The following is a 26,865-nucleotide window of genomic DNA, read 5'->3' on the forward strand; positions in this document are numbered from 1 at the left end:
TCTGTCTGTCTCTGTGTGTGTGTGTGTCTGTCTTTCTGTGTGTGTGTGTCTGTGTGTGTGTGTCTGTCTGTCTGTCTCTGTCTGTGTGTGTGTCTGTGTGTGTATCTGTGTGTGTGTGTGTCTGTGTATTGTGTATGGATGGCGTCTGCATTATTCCTGTGATTTGTGATAAAACTTGTGCCATCCTCAACTGAACTGTTAAAAGACATTATTAAACACCCAGGGTTTAGCTATTATCACTAGAAAAAGTTTATGTTGTCATGAACACAGAGGGAGCTGTCTGGCACATACTTAGTTAATGTGCAATTAAACAGATATGAACCAAAACAGAAAGGCACCTTTTGTCCACTGATTAGAATGATTGGAAAAAGGGAAACAAAAGGACTGGTGTGTGATTGCTTACAATCCTAGGTTAATTGGCACCCTCGCACAGGGGAAACAAGGATGTTTCAAACCGTCCCTGCTTCAGTGACTGCGCGACTTGTATGATTTTGTATGCCACCATTTGCACGGGGCATGGGCCCTCTGCGTGCCAGTTGCACGCACCTCTGAGAGCCAAGGGGTTAAACGTACAAACAATCACCTTCTTTGTGCTGCACATCCTTGGTTTCCCCCGTTCCTGTGCTTTTGGAGCACTGGGCGCTTCTTCCCATCTGTTCCAGTGGGAGAACTCATGAGCAGCACACATTACAGCAACTGGAGGAAACATTTGTTATGGCTCCAAAGGGCAGATGTACTGTGTGTGTGTGTGTGCGTGTGTGTGCGCGCGCGCGCGCTTTGGTTTCATCTTCTCCATGAGTCAGAGCTGTGACTGAAGTTAGTCAGGCGCTGCTTCCCTTCTCACTCCTCCCATCTCTGGTGGCCCTCTCTGCATCCTCCCGTTTCCTGAGTTGTGCTGTTAAAGCAGCAGCACTAAGCCTAACACTATATGTAATGAGCTACATTGACTTTGCCTTTACCATCTGGCAGCATAAACATAAAGAATCAGAAGATTTCACCGTTCGGTATTTTTAAGAACGAATTTAAGATACCCTCTTCTGGGCTGATTAAATATGGCTGCCATTGTTAATCTCCTTTGCCTAGTAACTAGCTACTGCTCTTCTGCATTTGTTGCTGATGGCCAGTTACGATTGAATGGCAGAAACATGCCGCATTTTCACTATCGTTTTAACGTGAAATAATGCAACGCATAAGAAAAAGTCGAGCTAAATGTTAGATGGGTGAGTGCTTTGCCATTCCCGCATCTATTTTTTCCTAAGGCTTATCTTCAGCTCTACAGTGCTGACACTTAATGCTACGAGTGATGCCTGTTGCAGCACAGAGAGAAAGGAGGAGAAGGGTATGTTGTAAAGGAGGGTATGTGACTTTCTGCTGCCTCCACACACATCATGCAGTCACATTCTCTCCCTGATAAGGAAATACATTTAGCAAATGTCTTCCTGTTCTCTCTGAATGGGAAGCAACAAGCTTGTCTCGGTTTCATGGGCTCTTCTAACCTCTTTGCGCACATTGCACAAGTGCTTGCAGCATCAGGACGTACAGACTTTGTTTTTAATTAAATATCAGCCGATTGTCACAGGTTCACAGTTAGATAAAGGTTCGTGATTCAGTCCTTTTGTGTGTGTTGTTTTAAAAACTTTTTAACATTTCTTTTTGTGGATGAACACATCCTGCAGACAGGCCTCTGCCGCCCATGTTTAAAATGGGCTTTGGAAAACTGAATGTCTTTTAATGCTTATGATGGAAAAGCAGTGAGGATACTTATAAGAAGTTTGTGGCTACAAAACTGTGCCGTAAGTGCGCATGTATTGTGTTTCAGCCGGCCGTTGTGCAGTGCCACCTCTATATAGACATAGTTATTACTGTGTCCTTCACCTCCCCCAACTGGTTGAATCTTAGTCTTACTCCAAAAAGCCCAGCAACAAATATTATGGAACATGCAGTACCTAGTTTTTTTCGTTATGGATTACTTATAGGATCACAAAGAATGTCGCTGGGATTCCAAAGTTCCCGTACTTTTAACTGGGATTTAAAGCCACAATGCCCTACTTGTTTTTTTTTTGTTTAGCAACTCCATTTCTTCCCCCCAGGATGGGAACACATTCTCTAGTTTAGTTACTAGGTTTAAATCTCTGTACAGGGGAAAGAAAATGGCTGACCAAATCTCAGGCGAATAAGAAGCCTCAACATCATCGGTTGGGACTTCCTATTTGACGGCCATTTAAATCCCCTTTAAATACCAGGAAATAATACTGGTAACTTCACTGGTAAGCATCTCCGGAGCTGGGGGGGTCAGCGGAGCTGATAACAGAATGGTTCAACTCTGGAGGATGTCTCCCTAGTTCCTATACTGTAAAAAAAACAAAGCAAACCAGTGGGGTTGCTGCTTTTAACCCTCTGGGTGCCCTTTAGACGTAGCTACTACATCATGAGATCTGGCACACCAGGGGTCCCGTGACATAGTAGCTACGTCATTATATTCCTGTTTGGTTTTGTAGGGGAAATCGATAATGAAGTGGAAGTGGGGAGGACTCCTCTTCTTCCATTCTGTCATCAGTCAGGCGTCACATGATCACGAGTGTCAGAGAGGAGGTGGCATTTTGGTGCTCCAAGGGTTAAGGCATTACTAAGATAACTCACAAAAATTGCCACATTTAAGAGGACATGTACAAACTTATTGTTCAATTTAACAATTGCTTGCACTGAAAACCATCAGGTGGCATTGGTAGTGAAGTACAACAAATACAAATATCACTTGTGAGCACATTCCAATGTCGGACAGGTCTGCAACCCTGCCATCCCCCATTATCTCTCGGCAAACAATACTCTCACTGCCGCCATGGATTCTGGGTAATGACATGCAAATGAGCACTCTTTACTTCTCATCCATTTTAAAACGGACCCCTTTAAGCTTATGCCTGCCGCATTACACAGCTTTTCAGCACACACCGGGTTAAGGACGTGCACAGTCAGGAAACCTACTCACAGACAGCCGTTTCGACCTTTTTTGAGTCTCATCAGTGTGAGGATGACTATACTGGTTTTGCAACGTGAAGCTGGGATAGGAAGTGATGTATGAAATTGGGGTGATAAAGGAAAAAATAAAGGCAATTCCCGAGTGGTAACGGCACTTCAAAACTTTGGGTATATCATTCAAATTATATCTGCCGTGAATCGCTGGCGTCGGGTGTGAGGAGCGCATAAAAAACGGAAAACATAAACACAAATATAGTGCAATATATTTATTGTATGATAACGATGATGTGAAAAATCAAGCAAATCTCATAAAATGCGCACTCGGAGAGTAGAGAGAGAAAAATCCGGCATGGAATCCCATGGTGGCCGCTGAATGATATTCCATGGCCCAGCTCTGAGGTGGTGTAATGGATGAGGTGCAGTAAGTAAATCCCATGCACTGTATTTGTGTCTATATTTTCTGTTTTTGCGCGCTCCCCACACCCTGAGACCAGCATTTCAAGAACCCCAGAAGAAGGTTCAACCTTGGTTAGAGGCGCAAAACCGGTTGCTCAGTATATTATCTCGTTTTCCCTTTTTTCACCATGTATCACGAAATATTTATTGTGTTCACGTTTGGCACGGTGTTTTCACTCATCACAACATAGTGTTTATGCACTTTTATTATTGAATACCTATATTGGTTATTTATTTTCACACAGATGGAGCTCCGGGTGATATTGTTTGCTCCCCTCTGCTGTGAAATAGCGGCGTGATCTAGTACTCACGTTGGTATATGCGTTTCTATTTGCAGTCTTGGAGAGAGCTGCTGATGCCTCGTTCAGTGTCACTAACACATTAACAGAGAACATTGGAAAGCAAGATGCAAAAAACAATCCCGAACACACGGCCAAGGGAACTGGAGGTAACCTTTCTTTATATGTATCTACTTCAGGCTCCCAATAAAGGTGCATCCTGGGAGATCCCATAAGAGCATTTGAGCTCTTGCAGCTCCACTCTGCAAATAGTCTCTTTTTTTGCATGGGTGCAAGTTTCATTGCCTTAAAGATGAATAAATATGCTGTGATGTAAAGCAATAGTGAGTGTGACCTTGCATTCCATATCAACTTTTAGTGCTTCTAGTTAACTCCTTCACTCCTAGACTTGCCAGCAACGCATGTATTTTCTCTTTAGCAAGTCATCGTTTTGCTGCCTATTAATTAAAAGGACATTAAGTTGTTTCTAAGTAAAAATCCAGAGGCCGAATATTTACAAGAGTTCTTGTATTTTCCTGTGTATTCCTGAGATTTTCTTGGATTCATTGCCCCTGTAAGTGTCTGTGTGATGGTCTTTTTTGTATAGAGAGAGATTCAATGAGCGTTAAAGACCAGATCAAACCAGCTGGCCTGCTGAACGGCTCCGAAGTGAATGACTTGTCCTCTGTTAACGCCATGATGTCAGCAGTGATGAACGCAGCCAATGTTGCCGAAAATGGTGGGAGCTCTCAGAACGCTAAATCGCCGGCAAAATCTCCTGCTCCAAATCGATTTGGCAGAAGGAATCAGGTAAGGGGTCTCGTTAGTCTGCCGGAGGGTTCAAGGTTTTAGACTTTCCTTATGGGGTGGCCTCCTATTGATTAGCTGAGCCAATGATCTGGCATCAGAGTGTCACTCACCTTTCACCTCTGAGAGATAAGCACACCAATATCATTCTGCAGGGCCTTTTAAGTTGTGTACACCTAATCTGTCTGTATACACAATATCTTATCTGCAACTGGGGTCCATGTTTGTGGGCTTGTTTACTTCAGCCTGGCTAGTGAGTACAGCAGAAGATAGCCAGAAGTGGCTCAATAACCCTGAGGTAAGCAGCTGTGGATGCAGAGCCTGTGCTAAAGAATCTGCTCTGCAGCAGCGCAAAATGGCACTTCCAATAACAGGCCGGTCATTGAGAAACCGGCCAGGCTGGTCAAAAACTGGCTTGGTAGCAATGCTGTGTCACAGAAACTATCTTGTTAGTTGAAACGAGGGCACACTAAAGTATAGTGCAAGGCCTAGTGTTACAGCACCATGCAAACAAAATGTAAAAACCATAAAGAAAGCATGCTAATGGTGAAGGACCTCTGCTAAACATCTAAACATTGTTTGGGTTCTTTACCGTGACACCTTTATACCATCTGCATAAACAATTGCGCATTGCAGACCATGCCGTCTAATTTACTCTGTATAACTCACGATGATATAATTTGTTTTAGAACACAGCATTATTTTACTACAAAAAATAAATGATCAAAATGCACATCACGGCCTATGAATCTCTCTAAAGTGGCATTGGTTAAGGCATAACAACTAAGGCCAAGTAACTGGCGTAACAATTTGCTGCTATATACTAGTTACAAATGTTTTTTATCATGAAAGAGAATATGTACAGTAATCTCTTCAAAACATTTAGATACTATAATGACATTAACATTTTCAATATTATTATTATTTTTAAATATGTGTCAAATTTGCTAAACAAAAAGTATCAATCGCCTACATTGACCTATTAAATGCTGCTTTTATAGTTCTAGGATGTGTTGTCCCTTTAAAATGAATGCCATTGTATTTGAACTGGAATCTTAGGTTTGTAAATAAGCAGTAAAGTAGAAGTACCGCTAAATACCAGCAGGTTTCAACATTTGCTGATATTGTTTGTTTTGTGGCAGACAGAGGTGAGGTGGGGTTTGGCTAATCTGAGCTGCTTGAGTTTAGGGGAAACTGCCCTAACGTTGTACAGTATCTTTGCTCCAGGCTTTGTATGTGAAGATTTCACCAGCATAGCTCCTTTCTGTATGATGTCTCGTGGTCTTGTTTGCAAGGAAAATTCAACTTATTTCCATTTTTTCTTATCTGTTTATGTTTAATCTTCATATTCACACATCTGCAGAAATCAGATAGATAGGTTTTATATTCCTTTTTTTTTTACTATTTAAATTTAGGTTTCTAGACTGAAAATGTTTAAAGCTATTGTACATTAGGAAGCAAATGTGTTACTTGGTTCAATGCCTTCGATTTGGCACGACATTAATAAACCTTTTAATGAGTAGGACTGGTGCTTTAAACAGTCTATCTTCTGCTGTGTTAACATTAGCACATTTCATTCAACAGTATGGTATGCTGTCCACACTGTGCTGGCATTAGGGAAAGTTTAGGCCATGGTTAATGATAAACTCCTGTGTAAATAGTAATCTGCTGTGACGGGCCTGTATTATGTGCCGATTCCTCGCTTCAAGGTGAACCAGCAAAATTGCTCTATCTTTTGTTAATATGCTGATGCAAAGGAAAAAGTGTTTCAATAAATACAGGAATATGGTTTGGAAGTATGCAAGCCCTGTATGGGAAAAAAAGATAGAAGTGAAAATCTCCACGTACAACTTGGTCTAATAGTCCCACAGAACTGTAGGGCTCGAGTATGTAATAAGAACAGAGTGAGGAGGAGTTCTCTACCCAGACCCAAGTGCCGTCCCTCTTTGTCTGGTGGTACTAAATAAAATAAGACATTCCATGTGTTGGCTTGTTTATTTTGTGTTTGGGCTGCATGCAGGCGGTACAGATCTTTGTGAACTGGGATGACCGAAAGTAGGTTCATTCCATGTTAAACATGACAGAGGAAGGCCACATTTTTTGTCATTGGTTTCAATCCATTTTGATCAGGAACAGATTGTTCCAGACAAATTTCAATGCGAAATGTGCAACACCGTAGGGCAATATGCCGGCAACATGATTTATTCAGGATTTCATACACGAGTGTGGCAAAGTGACACTAACCTCTAGTGTAAAGGAACATTGTATGGACATGGTGCTTTGAGTAATATGATGATGGATTGATGGATAACTCTATACACATTGTCTCCTACAGTTCCTCCTTCACCTATCTATGAAAAGCAGTTACAATCTGCATAGAATTGCACTGCTTGAAATGTTTACTTTATGCATTGCCTCTGCAGTAATCATTTCTGGAGTGTCCCTTTGTTTGTATTTTTCCTGTGATATTATGAAGTTGGTAAACTCCAGCTCTATATGTAATGCCCTCTTTTACGTATCTTTTGTTTTGGTATCTTGTAACAGGAATCAAAGGAGGAAAAATCATCTTACACCTGTCCCTTATGTGAGAAGTTCTGCAATTCCCAGCACCAGCTAACTATGCACATCCGCCAGGTATACAGCCTCCCTAGTTGTATGCACACTCAACATTATGCCCATTTTAAGAAAAGAAAATATATATAAAGTAGGAAAACTAGACACAATGCGTAGTTATTATAAAATGAAATTGGTGTTGACCAACCACAATCTGTTTAATGATCCTCATTGAAAAAGTAGATGCCTAACGGAGCGGAAAGCGGGACGGGGCAGCCGCTGAGAGGAGTGGGTATTCTCTGAGATGAGTGGGCGGCTGCAGAGATGAGTGGGCATCACGGCAGGCAGTGAGAGTGGGGAGAATAGAGAGAATGAGGACAACTCCACTTGGTCAGAGTGGCTCTATGATCTGCGTTCCTCAAATGTCACGGACAATTTTGTAAAACGCAGATGCCCTCCGAGGACAATTATACTGAATATATATATATATAGTGCTATGTAAAACTAGCAGCGCTATACAAGAACAAACTATTATATATATTATTATAACCATTTTTGGCCACAGTATTTAAATTACCATAATCCTTTCTAAACATTTTTATGAATAGTGAGAAGTGTGCAAATTTACAGTATTAAGATTTACGGTAGGTATTTTCCTCTTAACTCTAGTTTACCATCTAGTTATTTAACGCTGACATTAAAAGACCCCTGGTTATAAAATGCTGGAATTATAATTATAAGTATTACATAGCAGAAGAACTTTTTAAAGACACGTCAGATTGATTTGTGTGATTTGTCTACACATTTTGTACTGTTATTCTCATGCGTAACTTTATAATTTTGTGGAGCAACAAAATACATAATTCAATGACTTTTCTTAATGTCTTGAATTATTGTCATGCGATTTACAGTGGAAGTAAGAAGAGAGGCTAGCAAACAATGTCCTTGCGTGTTGACACAGCCTTCATAAAGGATTGAATCTACAGATGTAGCGAGACTTGCTGTCTCCGGAGCCGCGGCTGGAAAAGCAAATGTCCGCCGCTCCGGAGACAGTGCTTGCTGGGGGGGGGGATACAGAATCATGTATCCGCCGCAGCGCTATTCCTCCGGGGGCGGTCGCGTTGCCGCTGCTTCCTCGGTTGCCAGAGACTCTCTTGCTACAGATGTAGCAGCTTCATTGTTTCGCTTTATGAGGCATGGAGGAATGTGTGTGATATCCTGCACCGACACAGCCATTGAATCCTATGGAAACTCTGTGATACTGTGCGTTATAACGGGATGTGTTGTATGTTCTGAGAGAACAATGAAGCCTGCTACATCTGTACACTATATATACACCTATATGTTTAATCACCGCTGTGAATCTCGCAACATTCCCTGTTATGGAGACCGTAGAAATAAGTCGGGATAAATAGGACCATTTAGAAGCTGGCAGCAGTCTTGCACATTGCAGTGATGGCCTTGTTGTCTTTTAATAAAGTCTCATTAAAGTAAAACCTATTTAAATGAATTTGGCCAATCTCCCTTATTTGAATGTAGTTGCTATGTGTGCCATGTTCAAACAACATTGGACACTTGCACCAAAAGATTGATTGTGATCGTTGCTTCTTGCAGCATAACACTGACACTGGAGGGGTGGACCATAGCTGCAGCATCTGTGGGAAGTCTCTGAGCTCGGCCAGCTCCCTTGACCGCCACATGTTGGTGCACTCCGGAGAGAGGCCTTACAAATGTTCCATGTGCGGGCAGTCCTTCACCACCAATGGGAACATGCACAGGTGAGTGACACAGCAGCCAGAGCGAGGAGGTTGGACAGGGCTTGTTTTATTAACTTGTTAGGCAACACTAGACACCCACTTGGATAGAGAAGAATGAACTATGCACAGTGCCTTTTTATGTCCTGTGAAGTCCTGGTGCTGTGTTCTGGGCTGCCTAATCCTCCAAACCTTCCGAGCAGCCACGGCTCAGGGAGTTGGGGATCTCAGTGCTTAGATGTTAACTGTACCGAAATGAGCCAGACGCCGAGCTCCAGGGAGGGAGTGCCACCTATTTCTTTTATTGTTTAGGTGCCAGGGAGAACACAATCTTGTGAAGCGCGAGGGGGGCCGTTTTCTTTTGAAACAAAAGTGAAGAGCGTTGTGATGTGGGTGGAGCTGTAATGCCCCTAAAATAAAAGCAAATTAGGCAGTGGGAACTCCTTAACCCGTCCTGTGCTTTTCTGTGCATTGCAAACCCTCCCCTGGCCTGATGGTAATGCAGCGGGCTGGAGGCGTTTACCTGACGAGCAAATTGCCAGATTTGCAAAGTAACGTAAGCACTGTTGCTTGGACTATCAGGGAGTTAAGTGAACAGCAATAGCAGTGTTGGTGTAACTGTGTACCTATGTGGCTGGAGGTGGGTATAGACACAAGCCTATATATAAATAAAGAAACCACATTTCTGGAAAACTCAACCAGGACATTTTTTCATGGACCAGTAATATACTAAAGGTAGAATATGGGTCAGCTCAAAAAAAAATCTAACCTTTGATACTTTATTAAAGAGAAATCAGAATAATTGACATTTTCACAATAATTATATGTTGTTTGTGCGGTTATTTTTGACCAAGTAGAAACATATTTTGTTAGGGTTGTATAATATAGAGTGCTTCTCTGTGCATAATGGCCACTAAATCATTGCTTGGGGTTCAATCTCTCTAAGGCTACAATATATAAAAATGAGTCAGCCTTACTGCGGTAGCCAACTCCCTAAACTTTTTGGTGCTGAAGAGGTGTGAATAGTGCTGAGTTACTATAACAAGCTCCGAGCAGTTATTGCTTCTATACACATAGCAGAAGATAGATGTCACACTGTAATTAATGATGATACAGAGAACTTCACGTAAGTGTTTGGAACTCCTCACTCCAGCCCCTGGAAAATACTCACTGACCCTATTTCTTCCACAGTTGGTTGCCCTGTTCCTAGTATAGTCCGACTTAGCACAGTCTGCTTTCCACGCTACATAAAGGGACCGCTTGGTTCCTAAATACCAGATACAGGCACAGCCAGTCCTGGGTTTACAGCCAGTGAGTGAGCTGTGTAGAGTGCCTCTAAGAAACTCAATTAATTAGGTTGGGAGGTAAAAGCCAGAATGGGTATGTGGTAATTGTGAATCAGTTCTCATTATCATAACCGTCAAGCTGCCAAATGCTAATAATGTAGGGGTTTACTCCTTAAGCTTCAATAGTGCCGATTGGCACACTATGGCACTGAAACTATCTGTATGAAAGTTTCTGCGAAATAGTACCCCGGTCTACACTATCTCACCCTAATGAATAACACCCTGAGAATCCATCATTTAGTATGCAAATGCAGTGACTCCCCGTTCTTGTTTTCAGAATGACCTCCTTTGGAGCACATTATGCTTCAGGGCCAGGTGTCATAAGCTCAAGAATGTCAATTGATTTGCCTGATCGGCAGATCTGTGCTTTTTTTTCTTCCCATACACAAAAAGACCACATTCCAGAACAGTAAAACCAGCCTTGGGGTGCTTGAGAAACAACTTTACTGACCCGATTCAACAAGTTATTTTTGCCCATTTATGTATTTATGGGGAAGCAAGCATGTATTGCACACCACCACTAAATAGATGTTTTTTATTTTGAGTACAGACCTAGTACAGCTCTTTAGTGACGCAGTCTGCATGAATTGCCCTGATTTCAGGGTCTTTGTCTTTTCTTTAATGTCTCTTCAGATCACTTTGCTTTAGAAGAAGGTTCTTGCTACTCCCAAGAAGTAAAGGCTGGCTGTTAGCATGTAGGCTATTGGGTTGGTGCAAGATGTGAATATGTGTGTAATGTACAGTATGGGTCTTTCTCCTTGTTGCTGTTGTGGGCTCTATTCAGTATGCTGTGAAACTGCTACTTCAGCTCACCATTCATTTTAAATAGACTTCCCTGACCTTGAGAAGCATTTTGCAGCATATTGAATAAGGGTCTGTGGGTATCAAACAGTACTGCAGTGTTTCTCAACCAGGCTTCCTAAGAAGCCTTTGGGTTCCCTGGGCCTCCCTAAAGGATTCCCTGCAATTTTCAGGTCCTTTTCAAAATTGAAACAAAAACAGAAGAATTTACAATGCATCTGATCTCAGACGCGCTATTAGAGAGGGTTGGGGCTCCTTACAATGCATCTGATCTCAGACGCGCTATTAGAGAGGGTTGGGGTTCCTTACAATGCATCTGATCTCAGACGCGCTATTAGAGAGGGTTGGGGCTCCTTACAATGCATCTGATCTCAGACGCGCTATTAGAGAGGGTTGGGGCTCCTTACAATGCATCTGATCTCAGACGCGCTATTAGAGAGGGTTGGGGCTCCTTACAATGCATCTGATCTCAGACGCGCTATTAGAGAGGTTTGGGGCTCCTTACAATGCATCTGATCCCAGACGCGCTATTAGAGAAGGTTGGGGTTCCTTACAATGCATCTGATCTCAGACACGCTATTAGAGAGCGTTGGAGCTCCTTACAATGCATCTGATCCCAGACGCGCTATTAGAGAGGGTTGGGGCTCCTTACAACGCATCTGATCTCAGACAAGCTATTAGAGAGGGTTGGGGTTCCTTACAATGCATCTGATCTCAGACGCGCTATTAGAGAGGGTTGGGGTTCCTTACAATGCATCTGATCTCAGACGCGCTATTAGAGAGAGTTGGGGTTACTTACAATGCATCTGATCCCAGACGCGCTATTAGAGAGGGTTGGGGTTCCTTACAATGCATCTGATCTCAGACGCGCTATTAGAGAGGGCTGGGGATTCCTTACAATGCATCTGATCTCAGACGCGCTATTAGAGAGAGTTGGGGTTACTTACAATGCATCTGATCCCAGACGCGCTATTAGAGAGGGTTGGGGTTCCTTACAATGCATCTGATCTCAGACGCGCTATTAGAGAGGGTTGGGGTTCCACAGAGTTTCATAATATAATTATAGGGTTCTTTAACAAAGGTTGGAAACCACTGCAGTTTTGTGAAGGCTGCACAGGATCTTACAATTCCATGCGCTCATTAATGGTGTCTTCCCGGCCTGCTTTGGAACGTTAGCATTGTAGTGAGTGTGACAGGATGAAGTAGATCTCGTTAGGTGGCTTTTCTGGCTTGTATGTCACGAGTCAGACAGTCCAGTCCAGTTCAGTTCTAGTGAGTAGAAACCAACCGTGGGGCTTATGTGTACTAGTATAACAATGTGAAATAGCTTGAAGGAGAATTCGGCAAAAGAGAATCTGTAGGTAAAACACCCCTTTATCCAAGCTGAAAATGCAGGTCTTCATGTCTGCGCTTGTCACAGACATCTCTCTCATCTTCCGAATCCATGCAAACAAAGGAAGGGAATGATGCAGCGCTACATCTCCATCACTTCGAATACATCCCCGATCACGTCTTGCTGAAGGGCTGCTGGCTGAATAAAGACAAAACCTGAAAACACATCCACCATTTGTTCTCAGACTTTTTGTGCGTGGCAATTGCCATAGCTGATTTGTGAATTGCACGTGATATACATCCTATACATTGACTATCTTAATGCGTTTTGGCATTTTATTGGTTGCATTTTACGTGTTTCCCCCCAGTTTACTTTTTTTGTAGGTTTTTGAGTTTTTCTGAAGTTCTTGTTCTGTAAATGTTTGCAGCCCCACTGTAGCTTGGACTCTTGATCCATTCAGGTGTCAACATCCTGGCTGAGAATTGCTGCTCTGTGGAAGGGCCCCTGCGCTGTACAGTGATGTGCAGGTCCTGCCAGCAGCAAAGCTGTTAACTAAATTGAACATGAGGCTTAGCTAGGATCAGCAGTAATGTTCCCATCATCCAACTTGTCATGCACCTTTTCACAAAACTAAGGTACTGGCTGTGATTTCACCTCAGCTCACACAACACACACAAAAACGAGAATAAGAGAACTTGCCTGACCTGTTTTTACTGAACAGGCTGGAACTAGCAAACAGTGCAGTATCCAATTTCACTCGTCTCTCCCACTCTCCTTCCTCTCCCCCCCCCCCCCCCCCCACACCCCCTAAATGAAATGTCATTCTTGTCCTTTCCAGAGTGCAGAGGCAAACAAAAGCCAGAGCATCACTCTGCATGTTTGTGTTTGGGTATCACTTCAGTCCGTCTTCCATCCCCAAGTAATCTAGGGGAAAGGAAAGAAAAGCCCTCTCACCGTTTCCCTGGTTGTCCAACAGTTGGTCTGTCTTCTTTCACTAAAGTAGAGATATCCCTTTACTGTTCTTCTCAGCCAGAAGGCTGGCTTCAATTCCCACGTGCACCGTGGTGTATAAGTGCTCGAAATCACTTGGTGCTTTTAATTACTCAGGGTGGAATTCTTCCACTGCAATTGTAAACAGACCTAATTATGTCTGACTGTTTGGGGTATTCAGTCATGCTTGCTCTTTTTCCCCTATTAACGAGCATTTCTTTTATCTGTAAAGAGGTGGAGACTGAATAGGTAACACCTTTATCTCTGTTTTTTAAAAAAAATGTGTGTGTTTATATCAGAGAGAAAGGTGTTACTATTACTGTTACTATTACATTACATTTATGCTCTAAGTGGATGTCGGCGCACTCAGGTTGAGAGGAGAGCAGGCAGGGGGCGCAGCGCAGAAACTTTGTGCACCCCTGCACTAGGGTGTGTGCGCTTTTTTCATTTTGTTATATAAAGCGGGGCGTCAAATGGCGTCATTTGACGCCGCGTTGCTACGGCACGTTGCCATGTAGACGCTTCCAGACGCAGGCTGAAGCAAGGTAAGTTTAGGTTCCAGAGGCCTCACGCGATCCCCCGGCATTTAATACCTTCGGGAAGAGCGCAGGGCCTCTGCAACCGCCCGCGCACCCCCAGAAAAATCTCACGCTCCCCCTGGGGGGAGGGGGACGACGCAGACTAAGGCTAAGGCCCCGCTCCCTCAGTAAGCGCGCCCGCACTACATGCAGGCAGCGCGCTGAGAGGCAATTGACCGCTACCTGCTGTCTGTAGGGGGCGGGAGCCGGAGCGGGGGGGGGCGTGGTTTGAACGGAGGTCTTTCATGCTGTCGTACTACCCCCCCGTCCCTCTCTCACTCCCGGAGCCCCTCACACTCTGAAGCCAGGCACAGAGGGAAGGACACACACAGGTACTCACACACAGGCACACAGGTACACAGGCACTCATACACACACGGAATCGGAAGGGGGATCGGAGCAGAAGGGGGAAATCAGAACGGGGGGCGGGGGGGATCGGGGCAGAGGGGGAAATCGGATTGGCTGCTGGGATCCAATCCGTGATTGGTTCCCTTGCGTGTCACGTGACGCGACACTCGGCGAAACCACAAGCTCCTTGTAGCTCCGGCTGGCTGACGCGTCACAGCACGCAGTCAGCCACGCTGGAAGGAGCCAGCGGGGACATCCAGAACGGAGGCAAGCAGCTGGTGGCCCGCGGCCGCGCGAACCACCGGCCGCAGCGGGACCAAAGCCTTAGAGAACAAATGTCCTCATAGATATGTCTGCATGTATCGCTACACAAGCCAGCAGAGTAAAGTCCTCTGCATTTAGCGGGTATCCCAATCGTAAACGGAGATCAGCGGCTTGCTGTGGGACTATGGTGCATCAGGGAAATGAAGTCGGCTGTTGGCTGACGAAACGCGTAGGGCTATCTGCGTCATCACGTGGCCTTGACGGGCAACGCCGGGCCATGCACGATACTTTAAAAAAAAAAAAAAAAAAAATTCTATGTTTTTAATATCAAAACATTTGTTGGCCACAACTACCATTAACGATTTTGCTAGTAGCACATTGCAAGCCCCGGTCGAAGTGACAGAGATAACGTATAAGGCACCATGCCGATTTTTTTGTGTGTGTGCCAGATACATAGAGGTTGTTGAGCAGTTGTTGTTGTGTATTTTTTTTACCCTAGAGGGAGTAGGGTTTAGTTTCTTTTTCACAAAGAACTTCATGCTTAGTTGCAGTGCGGAGGCTGATTCAGGCATGTTGTGTGGCTGGCTCACTGAAGCGTACCTGTTCTGCCTGCGTTAAATCCTTTGGATATCTGACATTAGCCCACGTCTAAGCTAGATCGCTTCACTCATTACAGGTTTTATGCAATCTCGCGGTTGCCCAAGGGAGGAGCATGACTGAACTCGCTGTACAAAACTTTGAAGTCAGTTCTGAGATGATTAAATCACAGCAAGGTACAGGAGAACTCACATGATATACCCACTCGCCCTCTTCCATCCTTATCCTCCTGCATGTACATAAACAGTTGTTACGCAACACTCGATCTCTCGGAGTGCCGTGCAAACCTGTAATCATTTCCTTGAGGTAGCAACCGGGAATGGATTACCCGTTGTACAGATTTACGGTCGGCTACGTTGTCTGTGGCTGGTGGGAACAGAATCGCAGAACTAGTCTGTTTACTGATGTTTGCACTGCTGTGAATTTGTGGGCGGTTTGGAGATTCATTTTTATCACGTAGCTGCTTAGCGTTACGTTGCCAAGTAAGCAGGCCGTCTTTGTTTCACATGTGCCTGGCTACCCTAACTTCAGGGCCAACAGCTGTTCTGAGAAACAGTCCCTTAAAACTGTAGGCAGCAATTTTTGCAGCTGTTAAGCACTCTGGCATCTCCTGGGCACTCTGAAAGGGTGTCGTAATCATTTCAGTTCCTTCCGGAAGATTTCAAGAGCTGCTCTAAAGCGCCCATCTTTTAGCATGTGTGATGGCCCAAGGAACACACTGGACAAACGAACCAAAAACGTGCAAAGTAAGAGGCATTGTTGTTACACTGCCCTGTGAGTGCACAGCTATAAAAGAAGCGATATACTGTAGAGGTAAAAAAAAAAAAGGGGGGGGAGTTAGTTGTTTTAGTTGTACGGACCTGCCCAAACCTGTTGGCTTCCTTTACAGGCAGTTGGCTCTGTTTTTGTTAAAACACTTCTTTGTTCCAGTGTATTTCAGGCTTTCTTTAGTGTTTCCCAACGATTAGATTGTTCTTGAACGTTTAGAATTTTGTAAATGGCTCGGAATTAAGAATGTAAAGAAAAAGAAATATGTCTTTTAAAAAAAACAGACTTCCATCTGAACGCTTGTTTTTACCAGGGCAAAATGAGTAAAGTGTTGTGAAATAAATGAGCTCATCAGAGCATGGACCACCATGATGCTCGTGTATATTCAACTTGTGTGTGTGTGTGTGATAGATTATAATATATATATATTATATATTATATTCTATATTATAGAATGGCAGCACACACTGAAAAAAACCTCAGCGGCACAGTAAAGGGTAAATAGTTAAAGTCTGTGAGGATCCCTAGAGATCCAATATACTGGCACAGCACAAGAGATAATCAAATAGAAGTGGTTTATTGGGTCGAAAATGCACACATATACCCGACGTTTCGGTCCCCAAAGGACCCTGAAGAAGGACCCCCTGGGGACAGAAACGTCGTGCATATGTGTGCATATTGGACCGAATAAACCACTTCTATGTGATTATCTCTTGTGCTGTGCCAGTATATTGGATCCCTAGGGATCCTCACAGACTTTATATGTATATATGTGTGCAGCATAGTTTAACCTTGATTGTGTAATATTTGCTGTTCAGGTAAAAGGTGTAGAAACCACACCTTCTTAGTAGAGTTTTGTATTTTTGTTATCTAACTTGACAAAAACCAAATCCACTGAGTTCTGGGAATCCACTGGTAGCTCACAGACGTCTCCAATAAATACCTCATGAGAGGCGGGGGGGGGGGGAGTCCCAAAATAATTAGTAAGCATTGATTCTGCTCTGTGAGATCCACCAGTTCAGGATACATATAGGTATATATTTGTGTATATATATTCATATATATATATCCTGAACTGGTGGATCTCGAAGAGCAGAACCAAGGCTTCATAATTATATGTAATATATATAATTTGGAGAGATTGATGCTCAATTAGCATGTTGAGAGTTTTCACGTTTTGAAGGCAATATTTCAAGTTCATCAAAACATATTCTGTGTCATAAATAGTTCCCTTCTTTCTTCTATAGTGTTGAGGGGTGGCTTAAACCAGTGGGTGGAGTGTCTGTAGTTTGCCTTTTCACCACCTTGCAGCTAGAAGCGCTTGAGATCCTGTTGTAGAAGAAAAAAATATATCAAGACCATCGTAGGCAGTGGTTTCTAGTTTTATAAACTGAAGTAACTGCGGTAAATGTCATTCTTTGGGCCACAATCTTCCGATTCCCTCGGCAATCCTTTACCAGCTTCGCAGTGTAAGGAACATGGTTGCAGAATGGTGTAGGGCAAATTGAGTTATCATCAGTGTCTCCTGTAGTGATGTCAATCGTTGCCTCTGCGTGGGGAAGCCACAGCAAGAGACTCGGCACAACACTGGGGCTGCTGCTTCTTGGTTTCCCTACACTTATTGGCACAGTTGCCTTTCTTCACATAAACGTGTTATAGGATGCCTGGGATTTGGCGAACACAGAGCAGAAAACCAGAGCAATGCCAAAAAAGGAAAACTTGCCTGAGAGATACCGAACTTGCAATGTCTGCTTTCTGTACGCCCAGCTTTCTTGTGTCTCTTTGGAGGCTTGTTCTGTGTTTCTTTTTCGGGACGCAAATCAGCCTTTGGGTAACTATTTCATGGCTCCAGTAAAGAGACCGGTTAATATGATAACTAAGAAAAGGGGCTTACAGCTATGTTCAGTAAGTGATGCTGTTCCTTAAAGTGTGGAAACATGTAAATCACTCTCTTCATATCCATTCCATGTACAAATAAAGTGCAAATGTGAAAGGATACATTCTATTTCGAACAGACATTGCAGATTAAGGCCTGGGACATAGCAGGTTCAGCCGCGCTGAGCCGTGCTCCTGCTCTGCCTCGCCTGCTCAAAATGGAGCTTTTTCCTGTCCTTGCAGGCGAGGCAGTGAGCGCACTCTGGGGGCGGAGCGGAGGCATGTCAGGAGGCAGAGCGGGAGGTGGGGCTAGTCCCTTGCTCCCATTGGATGTGAGTTGTCACGTGACCGCTCACATCGCTTCCCCGAGCGGCAGATTTGAAACTTGCCTGTCTCGGCAAAGTTTCTGAGCCTCCGCACGCATCAGCACGCATGAGGAGGGGGAAACTATAGCCGCGTTGATGACAGATGCAGGGGGTTAGTGCATCTGCTCATCGCGGCTCAGCCCGGCTCAGCGAGGCTGAAGCTACTATGTCCCAGGCCTAAGACCCCAGCCACCCTGCTCAAAAGAAGAGAGCTCACAATAGCTGTATGTTTATTTCTTGTGTTCTGTGTAGTTTTTTTTGGTTTCAACATATATCTTAAAAAATTCAACATAGTAAAGTATTCTACTACCTTTTTATTTAGACACATGAAGATTCATGAGAAGGATCCAAACACTGCGGTGACGGTAAGCCCCCCATCGCCACAAAAACGCCGGCGGCTGACATCCAAAAGGAAGCTGAGTCACCAAGCCGAAGTGGAGAAAGAAGAGCCGACACCAGAAAAAAAGGTTACTCATTTCAAGCTATCCTCCAATCCCCGGCACAGGACCGGTTTGTTGCTATTACCACTATTGTCCTTGGCCCTACTGCCTAAAGGAATTTGTTAGTCACAAGTACTTGGCTGGCATTTTTGCTGCAGAATAGGAAACCGGTGGCATTGCTGCAATAGTGCTGCTGCTGCTTGCTGCTTAGTAACCTGGTTACGCTTTATGTGGTGTCCAGTCATGTAATGTACTTCTTCATTCACCCCGTTAGTGCTTGAGAAGTCTACATACAGACGAGACAACGAGTATTCTAAGGCTTGCCTTAAATTAGCCCGGTTACATGCTGGGTTCATGCTGGGTGTAACCTGGCTAGTTTAAGGCAAGTTTAAGGCATTTCTGCATTGACTAATGACCCATTGGATTAATACAGCAGGGGTCCCTGGCAGTCCCATTCAGTTTGAATGGGACTGCCGGGGACCCCCGCTGTTAATCCGATGGGCCTTTAGTCCATGCAGAAATGCCTTAAACTTGCCTTAAACTAGACCCAGCATGTACCTGGGTCTTTTTGGCGATTGCTACTGGTTTGTGTTAGAATAACCGTCGGCACTACAGTACATCTTACTGCGTGGCAAATTATTGCATCTGATATGAGCGATTACAGACCTGTGTTCTTACCTACTCTATCTAATACATTGTGTTTGTGGACACAGTAATCTGCATACCTAGGCATCCTGTATTTTACACCATATGAATTATTGCACCCTTTTTTTAGTTGCTAATGCAGGTTTGTAATTTTCCTTAAGGTCGTGGAAGAGAGTCCGCCGGTTGAGCCACTGAAAAAGGCAGAAGATGCTTTCCCCTGCCTCTTGTGCTTTAAAGAATTTCCGTGCAAGTCGGATCTGGATGTTCACATGGAGACACACCCTGAAGCCTCTCTGAAGTAAGGCAAAGATAGTGGTCCTTTGTGGTTATAAACAATGATCAACTAGGGAATAGGCAATGGAAATACCCTGTATGACAGCACATCCAGAAATGTTCAGGGCCAATTTGTATCCACATGTTGATTCATTAACAGCAATATGATGTACATGGCTGCAGCATTATGTAGTGCAAGTGTAGAGCATCAGCTGTGTTTCCTGTAGTGCCCGTATCTTTCACCTAAAATGCAGTGTATCAATTATGACTTGTACTTTTTAGCCTCACTAAGGTAGTGTATTTTCTGATCAGTCGCTTAGTGGAAGCTGCGCTGTCATTCACAAGTTGTTTAGAAAGGCCTGGTGAAAACGTGAACTGCCCATGTGAAGGTCGTGCAGGTCACCATATTAATCACTTTACAGCCTACAAATTGTGTGTGTGTATCAATAAAAGCAGTGGATATGGAGTATATGCAAAATTCAAACATGTACACCTAAATATACTTTGAACAAATGGATCCCGATTGTGTGTGTGTGTGTGTGTGTGTGTGTGTGTGTGTGTGTGTGTGTGTGTGTGTGTGTATACTGTATACACACACATACATACACCATTTTTTTTGTCATGTACCATTGTTTTGTCATGTCTTACTTACACACCAAATGGTATATGTTTGTAGTGTAGAGGAAATGGATGGGATTGGTGGACCAAATGGCCTTATGTGCTCTCAATTTGTGTGCCTGACCCTGTGCAGCCGGCTGGTAAGCACGTGGAAAACCAAACAATTATTTTCTGTGTTCCCTACATGTGCACAACTCATTTTAAGGTAGCAAATGATGGCTGCCTCATCCTCACTCTGTTTGCTGTGATAGTAAGGCCATACACACTGCTTCTCTTAAAGAGGCAATCCAAGCGGCTTAGGAAAAACAAAAAAAATATATATATTTTTGTTTTTATTATATGTAGCCTTTCATTACCTTTATTGAAAACGAATGACCTAAGCTCTCGATCGATTCGTTCTCCCGTGACCTATCAAAACCCTGCTTCCCAGGGTTCACTAAATGGTTGCCTTTCAGTTTCAAATCAATCTGACAGTCAGTGTAACTTAGCAGCTACAATGTATTCCTACATGACTGAGGTGCATTATCTATTGTTACAGTTTGCTGCTCAAACTGCTGGGAACATTGGCAACAAATTATAACAAACGGGAAAGTGTTACAAAGATCTTGCACTGCTGGGGAGGTGGCTAAAGCCTGCTATAGAAATCAAAGGATGCTCATTATATTAAATCTCATTAAAAATGGCATTGAATTTGAAATACATTTTTTTTTTTTTTTTAAAAGATCGTAAGTGTTATCGAATATTACAGAACTGATTTATTAAAAATAAAAAACAAAACACACATTGGTTGGATTGCTCCTTTAAGCCAAACCTCTTGGCATCGCTCAAATATAACTTGTCTCAAGACAATGGAAATGCTGTAGCAGTTGCAGCCTCAGACGCCAAGACTCCACTAACGTTCCTTTGGTTTTACTTGGGTGTGTTTTGATTGGCTGCTGGCTTCTGCCGCCGCTCCCACAGTTCTCTGTTAGTTGTAAAGCAGTAGGATTTGTGAGTGTGATGTGATAACATTAAAACTACAGAGCTCCAGCCTGCTGTGACCCTGCGGAATACTCCTCTTATTATCTTCTCTCTTACTTTCTGCCATCCATCACTGTTATCCAGTGACACGCTCTGTTAGGCCAAGCTGAACGAAGCTTCAGTGTGATAACGTACTGAGACCCAGGTCCCCAGAAGGGTGCTAAGCTTTAGCATTGATAGAAATGTGGGTAAAGGAGTGCTAAGGCTTGGCACAATTTTGTGTTCTCTGGGTTCATATACTGTACCCTTATTTAACTGGAAAACTAGTCTGTAGCACAGCTACCTAAATATCTACCACAGTATGAACATCAGTGCCTTGTGTTTCCTGTTTAAAAACAAATGTATTATTTGTAAGGTCTCGCAATCTGGCAGGAAAACGAAGCTGTGTATTGTTCCCCGGTCCTGCACTCACTGTGTGCGTGTGTGCGTGTGTGCGTGTGTGTGTGTGTGTGTCTGGGATCTGCGGCCTGTGTTGGAGCCTTGTAAGATCCCTGTGTATGGGTCAGACCAAAACAGTAACATTGAGTCTGGAATGTGCATGGCAACATGCCCGCTCTATAACCAGCAGACTTAAAATAGGAGACCCTAATGATATGGTTTCAGCCTTGAGAGCAGAGGGAAGGGGGGAGGTATGTGTGCATACATGTGTAGACGAGTGTGTGTGTATTTTTATACTGGAAGATGACAGAAGAGGCTTTTAAATGAAGGTAGACGTTCGTTTTCCAGCCTATTGTCCCTCTGCAGTTTTTTTTTCTTCCTTCCCCCGTTCCCATTAAAGGATGCCTTTCTTAGTAAGATCATGCCCACAGTGTGTGTGTGCACAGTGAATCATTGTAATGTATGGGTCTCTGCACCAGGTCTTTTTTATATAGGATCTTTGTGAGGCCTGACAAGTCTATAGTGTCTGCTCATGCTGCATTTGGTGTTCAGTTGGAGCCAGCATGAAGCGAGAGGAGTGTTTGTGAAAGGGGTAGCGAGGGGCGGTTTAATGGTGTATGCGTTAGACCGAGCAGGCTCTCCTGGGAAGTCAGAGAGACGTCAGGGTCAGCAGTTAGAGAGCTGCCCTTCTTCCATTGCCTCTGACTTGTAGCAGCTGACACGGTGCAGCTGTTTGATGTCAGTTCACAGGGACAGGGGAGATGTGTCCCTTCTCGGTTTGAATATGGGGATGAGAGGGAATAAATAGCCCTTCTTAGGAGAGTTGCTAATTGATACCAAAGAAACCTCCCCTAGCTTCCTCCTCTGTGCCATGAGCAATCTCCTGTCGCTTTAGTTAGCAGCGTGCAGATTCATAATGAAATAACACCCAGGCCTTCTGGGTATTAACATTACTGTACAGGCGTGCTTAATGGGTGTTAAACGATGGAGCTCGGGGACTGCACGTCTGTCATAAAGCTAATTAGATCATGATTTGTCTGGTAAAGCCAACAGAGAACACTAACTGTTGCAATTTTATATATATTTTATTTTTATTTTATTTATTTATTTTATTTATATAAAAAGAAACCATTATTGATATGTGTCTTTATTCACCACGCTTTTTAAGCAGTGCAGTGGTTCATTGAGATACATTACAAACGGAAGATTTACTGTAGGGCGCTGAGCAGTAATGCGTCTCAGTTTTGATCTCCATTGCACAAACTTTTTTGCAGGGGAAGGGTAACAACAGGTCTCATAACTATTTAGATTTTGGGTCTAAGACTCTAATCTACCCAAATTAGATGTCATGAAAACATTTGAACATTTTCACACACTCTTATTTTTCTTTTTCATGTCCTTTTCTTTTTTTTCCCCCTCTTCCTCTTAGGCTCTTCTCTCTATCTCTCCCCCTATGATAACATTTTTCCTTATGTTGCATCTTGTTCATCTAGCTTTCAAGATAATGTGAGCAAACTGGCATTGCTTATTCAGTCTTCATAGTTCCTGCTACGAGGACAGCAAATCCTGGTTTGCATATTTAACTAGTTACATGTAAAATACAATATTTATTTATTTTGCTTGTGCTTTAATCGTTGCTTCTGGTTGATACAAGCAAAGTGGATATATCAAATGTGTCGGCTTGACCTATATGGAAACTTCATCTACTATTTGGTAGTTATGACTATTTATTTTTACAAAAGGTAAGACTGCTGAAGCCTGTGCAATTGTTTGATGCCAAAAATAAGCTCAAAATGATCAGCACACATAAATATTTAGATTTATTTTTTCATTTAGACTGTAAGCTCTGCAGCCCAGGGATTCCTTTTTCTATTGTGTGTTTGTTTACTCTTACCATATTCTAACTCCCTGTGTGCTATTGTTTACTTTATCAGGTGCTGCATACATTGTTGGCACTCTGTAAATAAAAGTACACACGCATACATAGGATGCAGGAATAGGGGACACAATTTTGTATGGGTAATTGCACTAAACGACAATGGGTTGAACAATTCTGAAACCGTAACGAAGATTAACAAGCCCATGTGAGGGTTACAAATCCTGTGTGACCTTAAGATCCTGCCGCCCTGGCTGCCTCCTGAACATCGGGAGTGGATTTACAATGACCTGTATTGTCCTTGAGTAGCAGCTTAGAAACAAGGTGGGGAAGAGAGCTGGCTGCTAGCATGGGTGGGGGGGGGGGGGGGGGGGGGTGGCCAGCTTGGAGCGAAGTGTCTCTGTGTGAGAAAGGCAGTTCCAAACGTTTCTGGGTGATGTCTTTTCATGCTGGCTTTCAGTCCGGCCTTCTGAGTTTGAAGACATGTTAACAGGTGTTGAGTGCTAGCCCAAAAGGTTTTTATTACACCCATCTAGGTACGGCTGGGATTTGTTTTCCTGGTGCGGCACACTGCAAGAGTTCCCCTAGCTGAGAAAAAGGACTCCTGCAGCTCTGCTGAAGAGGAGCTTGTGCCCTTGGTTGCAGGGGGTGAGCTCAGAGAGAGGAAGGAGTTAGAGCAGAACTATCATTGTACAATGGAAGGCTACAGACCCCACTGCACTAGTAACAGACACTTTGATGGCCTCCTTTTTTTAATTTTATTCACTGTTAAAGCCGGACAGAGTTTTTAAAAATGCACTTTCCTGTAATTTTGTTTTCACCTGCAAGCGATTTACAGGAAATATAAACCTCAAAAGATTTGAGGACTGCAATGTCTGTGTGTGCTCTTGTGTGTGTACATCAATAAAAGCAGTAGATCTGGAGTATTTGCAAACATGTACACACATGTACACCAAAATATACTTGTGCTGCCATTGAAAGGTTTATATGTTTATTTTACATAGGGTTGAAGCAGTGGGTTTCCAGAGCTGAACCCCATTAATTTCAGCTCCGGGCACCCCCTGCTTCCTGTGATACTTACCTCTGTAGGGTGTGTCGGTAAAAGCTCTGGCTGGGTTTACTGGGGTTCTTGTAATGGCGGCGTTTCAAAGCTCCCGCGTCCTGCAGGCTGATAGCTGTGACATCATCCGGTGCAGCTTCCTATTGGCCCGCGTGACAAGGACCTTTAAACAGAAGCCATACCGACAAGACAGAGGTACGCATCTCGGGGAGTAGGGGGTACCGGGAGCTGACACTAACGGGGTTCAGCTCCAGAGAACCCCTGCTTCAACCCTATGTAAAAAAATAATCATTGAAAAAAGCAGAGCGCTTGCTCCTTTAAGACATTTAGTTATTTGGGAGGACAAATGGCTCCCGATGTATTTGTTACGTTGTGTTGATAACATCCTGGAATGTATTATAAAGGTAGCTAGCAAGGTGTCATAGGACCTGCAAGAACCCCAGGGAGGAGGATATGAACGTTGTGTGCACCGAGCAACAAAATAACAGTATTGCACATGCTGACAAACTAAGCTCGTGTGTGTGTGTGTGTGTTTTTGTGTGTGTGTGTGTGTGTGTGTTTTTGTGTGTGTGTGTGTGTGTGTGTGTGTCTTTTTACTTTATTTTTTAACTTTAATTATTTCTTGGCTCATTCTAATTCCTGTGCAGAATGGAATGTATTCCCCTGTAGTTACTAAAAAGTTTAATATATGATTATTAATCTAGATTAAAGCGCTTTAAAACAGTAGTTGTAATGATACAGGTTTTAAGAAATTGATAAATGAATGCCATAGTTTTTAAGAGCACACTTATAGTATGCATCTTTGTATTTTTTTTATTTTTTAGAGCATGTTTTACTCAAATAAATGTGTTTTTATTTTTTAAGTAGCAATCATGCTTTCTTTTTTTTTTATTATAAATAACTATAGGACTGAAGCAGGGGGTTTCTGGAGAGGAACCTACACGTAGTTAATTTCAGTTCCGGGGAACTCTTGCTTCCCGAGATACTTACCGCCTTTGGGGTGCTGGTAGCCGCTCCGTCTGGGCTATGTGGGGCTATCGAAATGGCGGATTTTAGGCTCCCACGTCACGCGGGCCGATAGGAAGCTGTGACATCATCCCTTGCAAGTTCCTATTGGCCCGTGTGACCAGGACATTTAAACCTGCGGAACTGCTACTGGCACCCCCTATGTAGGTGAGTATCTCAGGGAGCAGGGGGTCCCCTGAGCTGTAATTAACACGGCTAAGCTCCGGATACCCCCTGCTTCCCACCTAGGGGGGGGGGGAAAAAATGTTTTTTTGGGGGAGTATCTGCTCCTTTAATTAAATAGCAATGGTACTTAAGGTTTGTATATAAAGTAACATTGGTACTAGCACCATTCCACTTCTCCCACTACTTACTAAACCTGTAAAAACTGGCCAAGGTAACGGTGTCCCTATTTTGGGTTCTGAATCTGCTCATTCAGCTAAAACTGGAGGTTTCTCTTAACTAAATAAAATAAGTAGGTTTCTAGAAAATAAGTGCGTCTTGATGTGACCTTCCTTTTTAACTCCAATATTGCATGGCACCAGCATCCTAACCTCTTTCACTGCCAGAGAGGCTGGCAATGCATTGTGCTGCAGTAAAGGACTCCAGGTGCTCGGAGGCCGGAACATTCAAGTAAGGCCGCGCTTATAGTGCCGGCGATGCCACGGCGCCCGAAAACAAATGCATTGTCGCCAACGCGGGCGCTTATAATAAGGGCGACGGGGCGGCGCGATTTTTTGAAGCCGGGTTTAATTGATTTTTCAGGGGCTGTCGCCTCATGTGACAGCCCCTGAACCAATCAATGGCTTGGTCGCCCGCACCGCCGGCGCAAGGCGAAATACAAGTTTCGCTAGCGGCTTCGGGTGACGTCATGCGTCGCGGGCACTATACGCGCGGCCTAATGCTCAATGCTGGGAGGCAGAAGAGCCTCCTGTTTGTCTTGTATGTTACTATACCCCAGGCAATGCTAGCGCATAGGAAAGCATTGTGCTGTTCTGGAAAAATCTCACCATATTTTGTGTCATAAATAAAATAAAAAATAATCCAGCACGAGGGTGCCTCCTGACAGGTGAATCCATTGGTATTTTTTATTTATTGAAAGCTTTTTGTTTAGATCAATAAGCAGATTTGATGTACGTTGTGATACCTTTTATCGGACCAACATCCCAGTTATTTATAGGTGAAATTATAGTGTACAGAGCCTTGGAGACTTCATATGTTCCTTCCTGTGTCCTCTTGTGGTTTTCAAAGCTCTGTACCCTATAATTTAGTCTATGAAGACCTCTAATGTTGGTTCCCTAAATGGTATCACAAGCTACATGAAATCTGCTTTTCTAGAGAACCCACATGGCTGCTATAGACTGGAACAATGCAAAAAAAGCTGCATGGACAGGAAATAATATGTAATGCAGAACATGCCATAATCCTGTGTGAATAGGAGGTGCTATGTAAATTATCACT

At 43.5% G+C, this 26,865-nt stretch overlaps 1 protein-coding gene across 2 annotated transcripts in view; it reads left to right on the forward strand.

The window, feature by feature from the left end:
- The window catches only part of RREB1 (ras responsive element binding protein 1), a 103,597-nt gene that overhangs the window by 62,842 nt on the left and 13,890 nt on the right, over window positions 1–26,865 (forward strand). For both annotated transcript variants that reach the window (XM_075585802.1, XM_075585803.1), the window contains exons 4-9: window positions 3,770–3,880; window positions 4,318–4,520; window positions 7,062–7,151; window positions 8,685–8,848; window positions 18,412–18,556; window positions 19,336–19,472. In XM_075585802.1, coding sequence (XP_075441917.1) covers window positions 3,770–3,880; window positions 4,318–4,520; window positions 7,062–7,151; window positions 8,685–8,848; window positions 18,412–18,556; window positions 19,336–19,472 — 850 coding nt within the window. The remainder of the gene's footprint in view (window positions 1–3,769; window positions 3,881–4,317; window positions 4,521–7,061; window positions 7,152–8,684; window positions 8,849–18,411; window positions 18,557–19,335; window positions 19,473–26,865) is intronic.

The sequence above is a fragment of the Ascaphus truei genome, chromosome 2 (genome assembly GCF_040206685.1).
Source record: "Ascaphus truei isolate aAscTru1 chromosome 2, aAscTru1.hap1, whole genome shotgun sequence".
Taxonomy (NCBI): domain Eukaryota; kingdom Metazoa; phylum Chordata; class Amphibia; order Anura; family Ascaphidae; genus Ascaphus; species Ascaphus truei.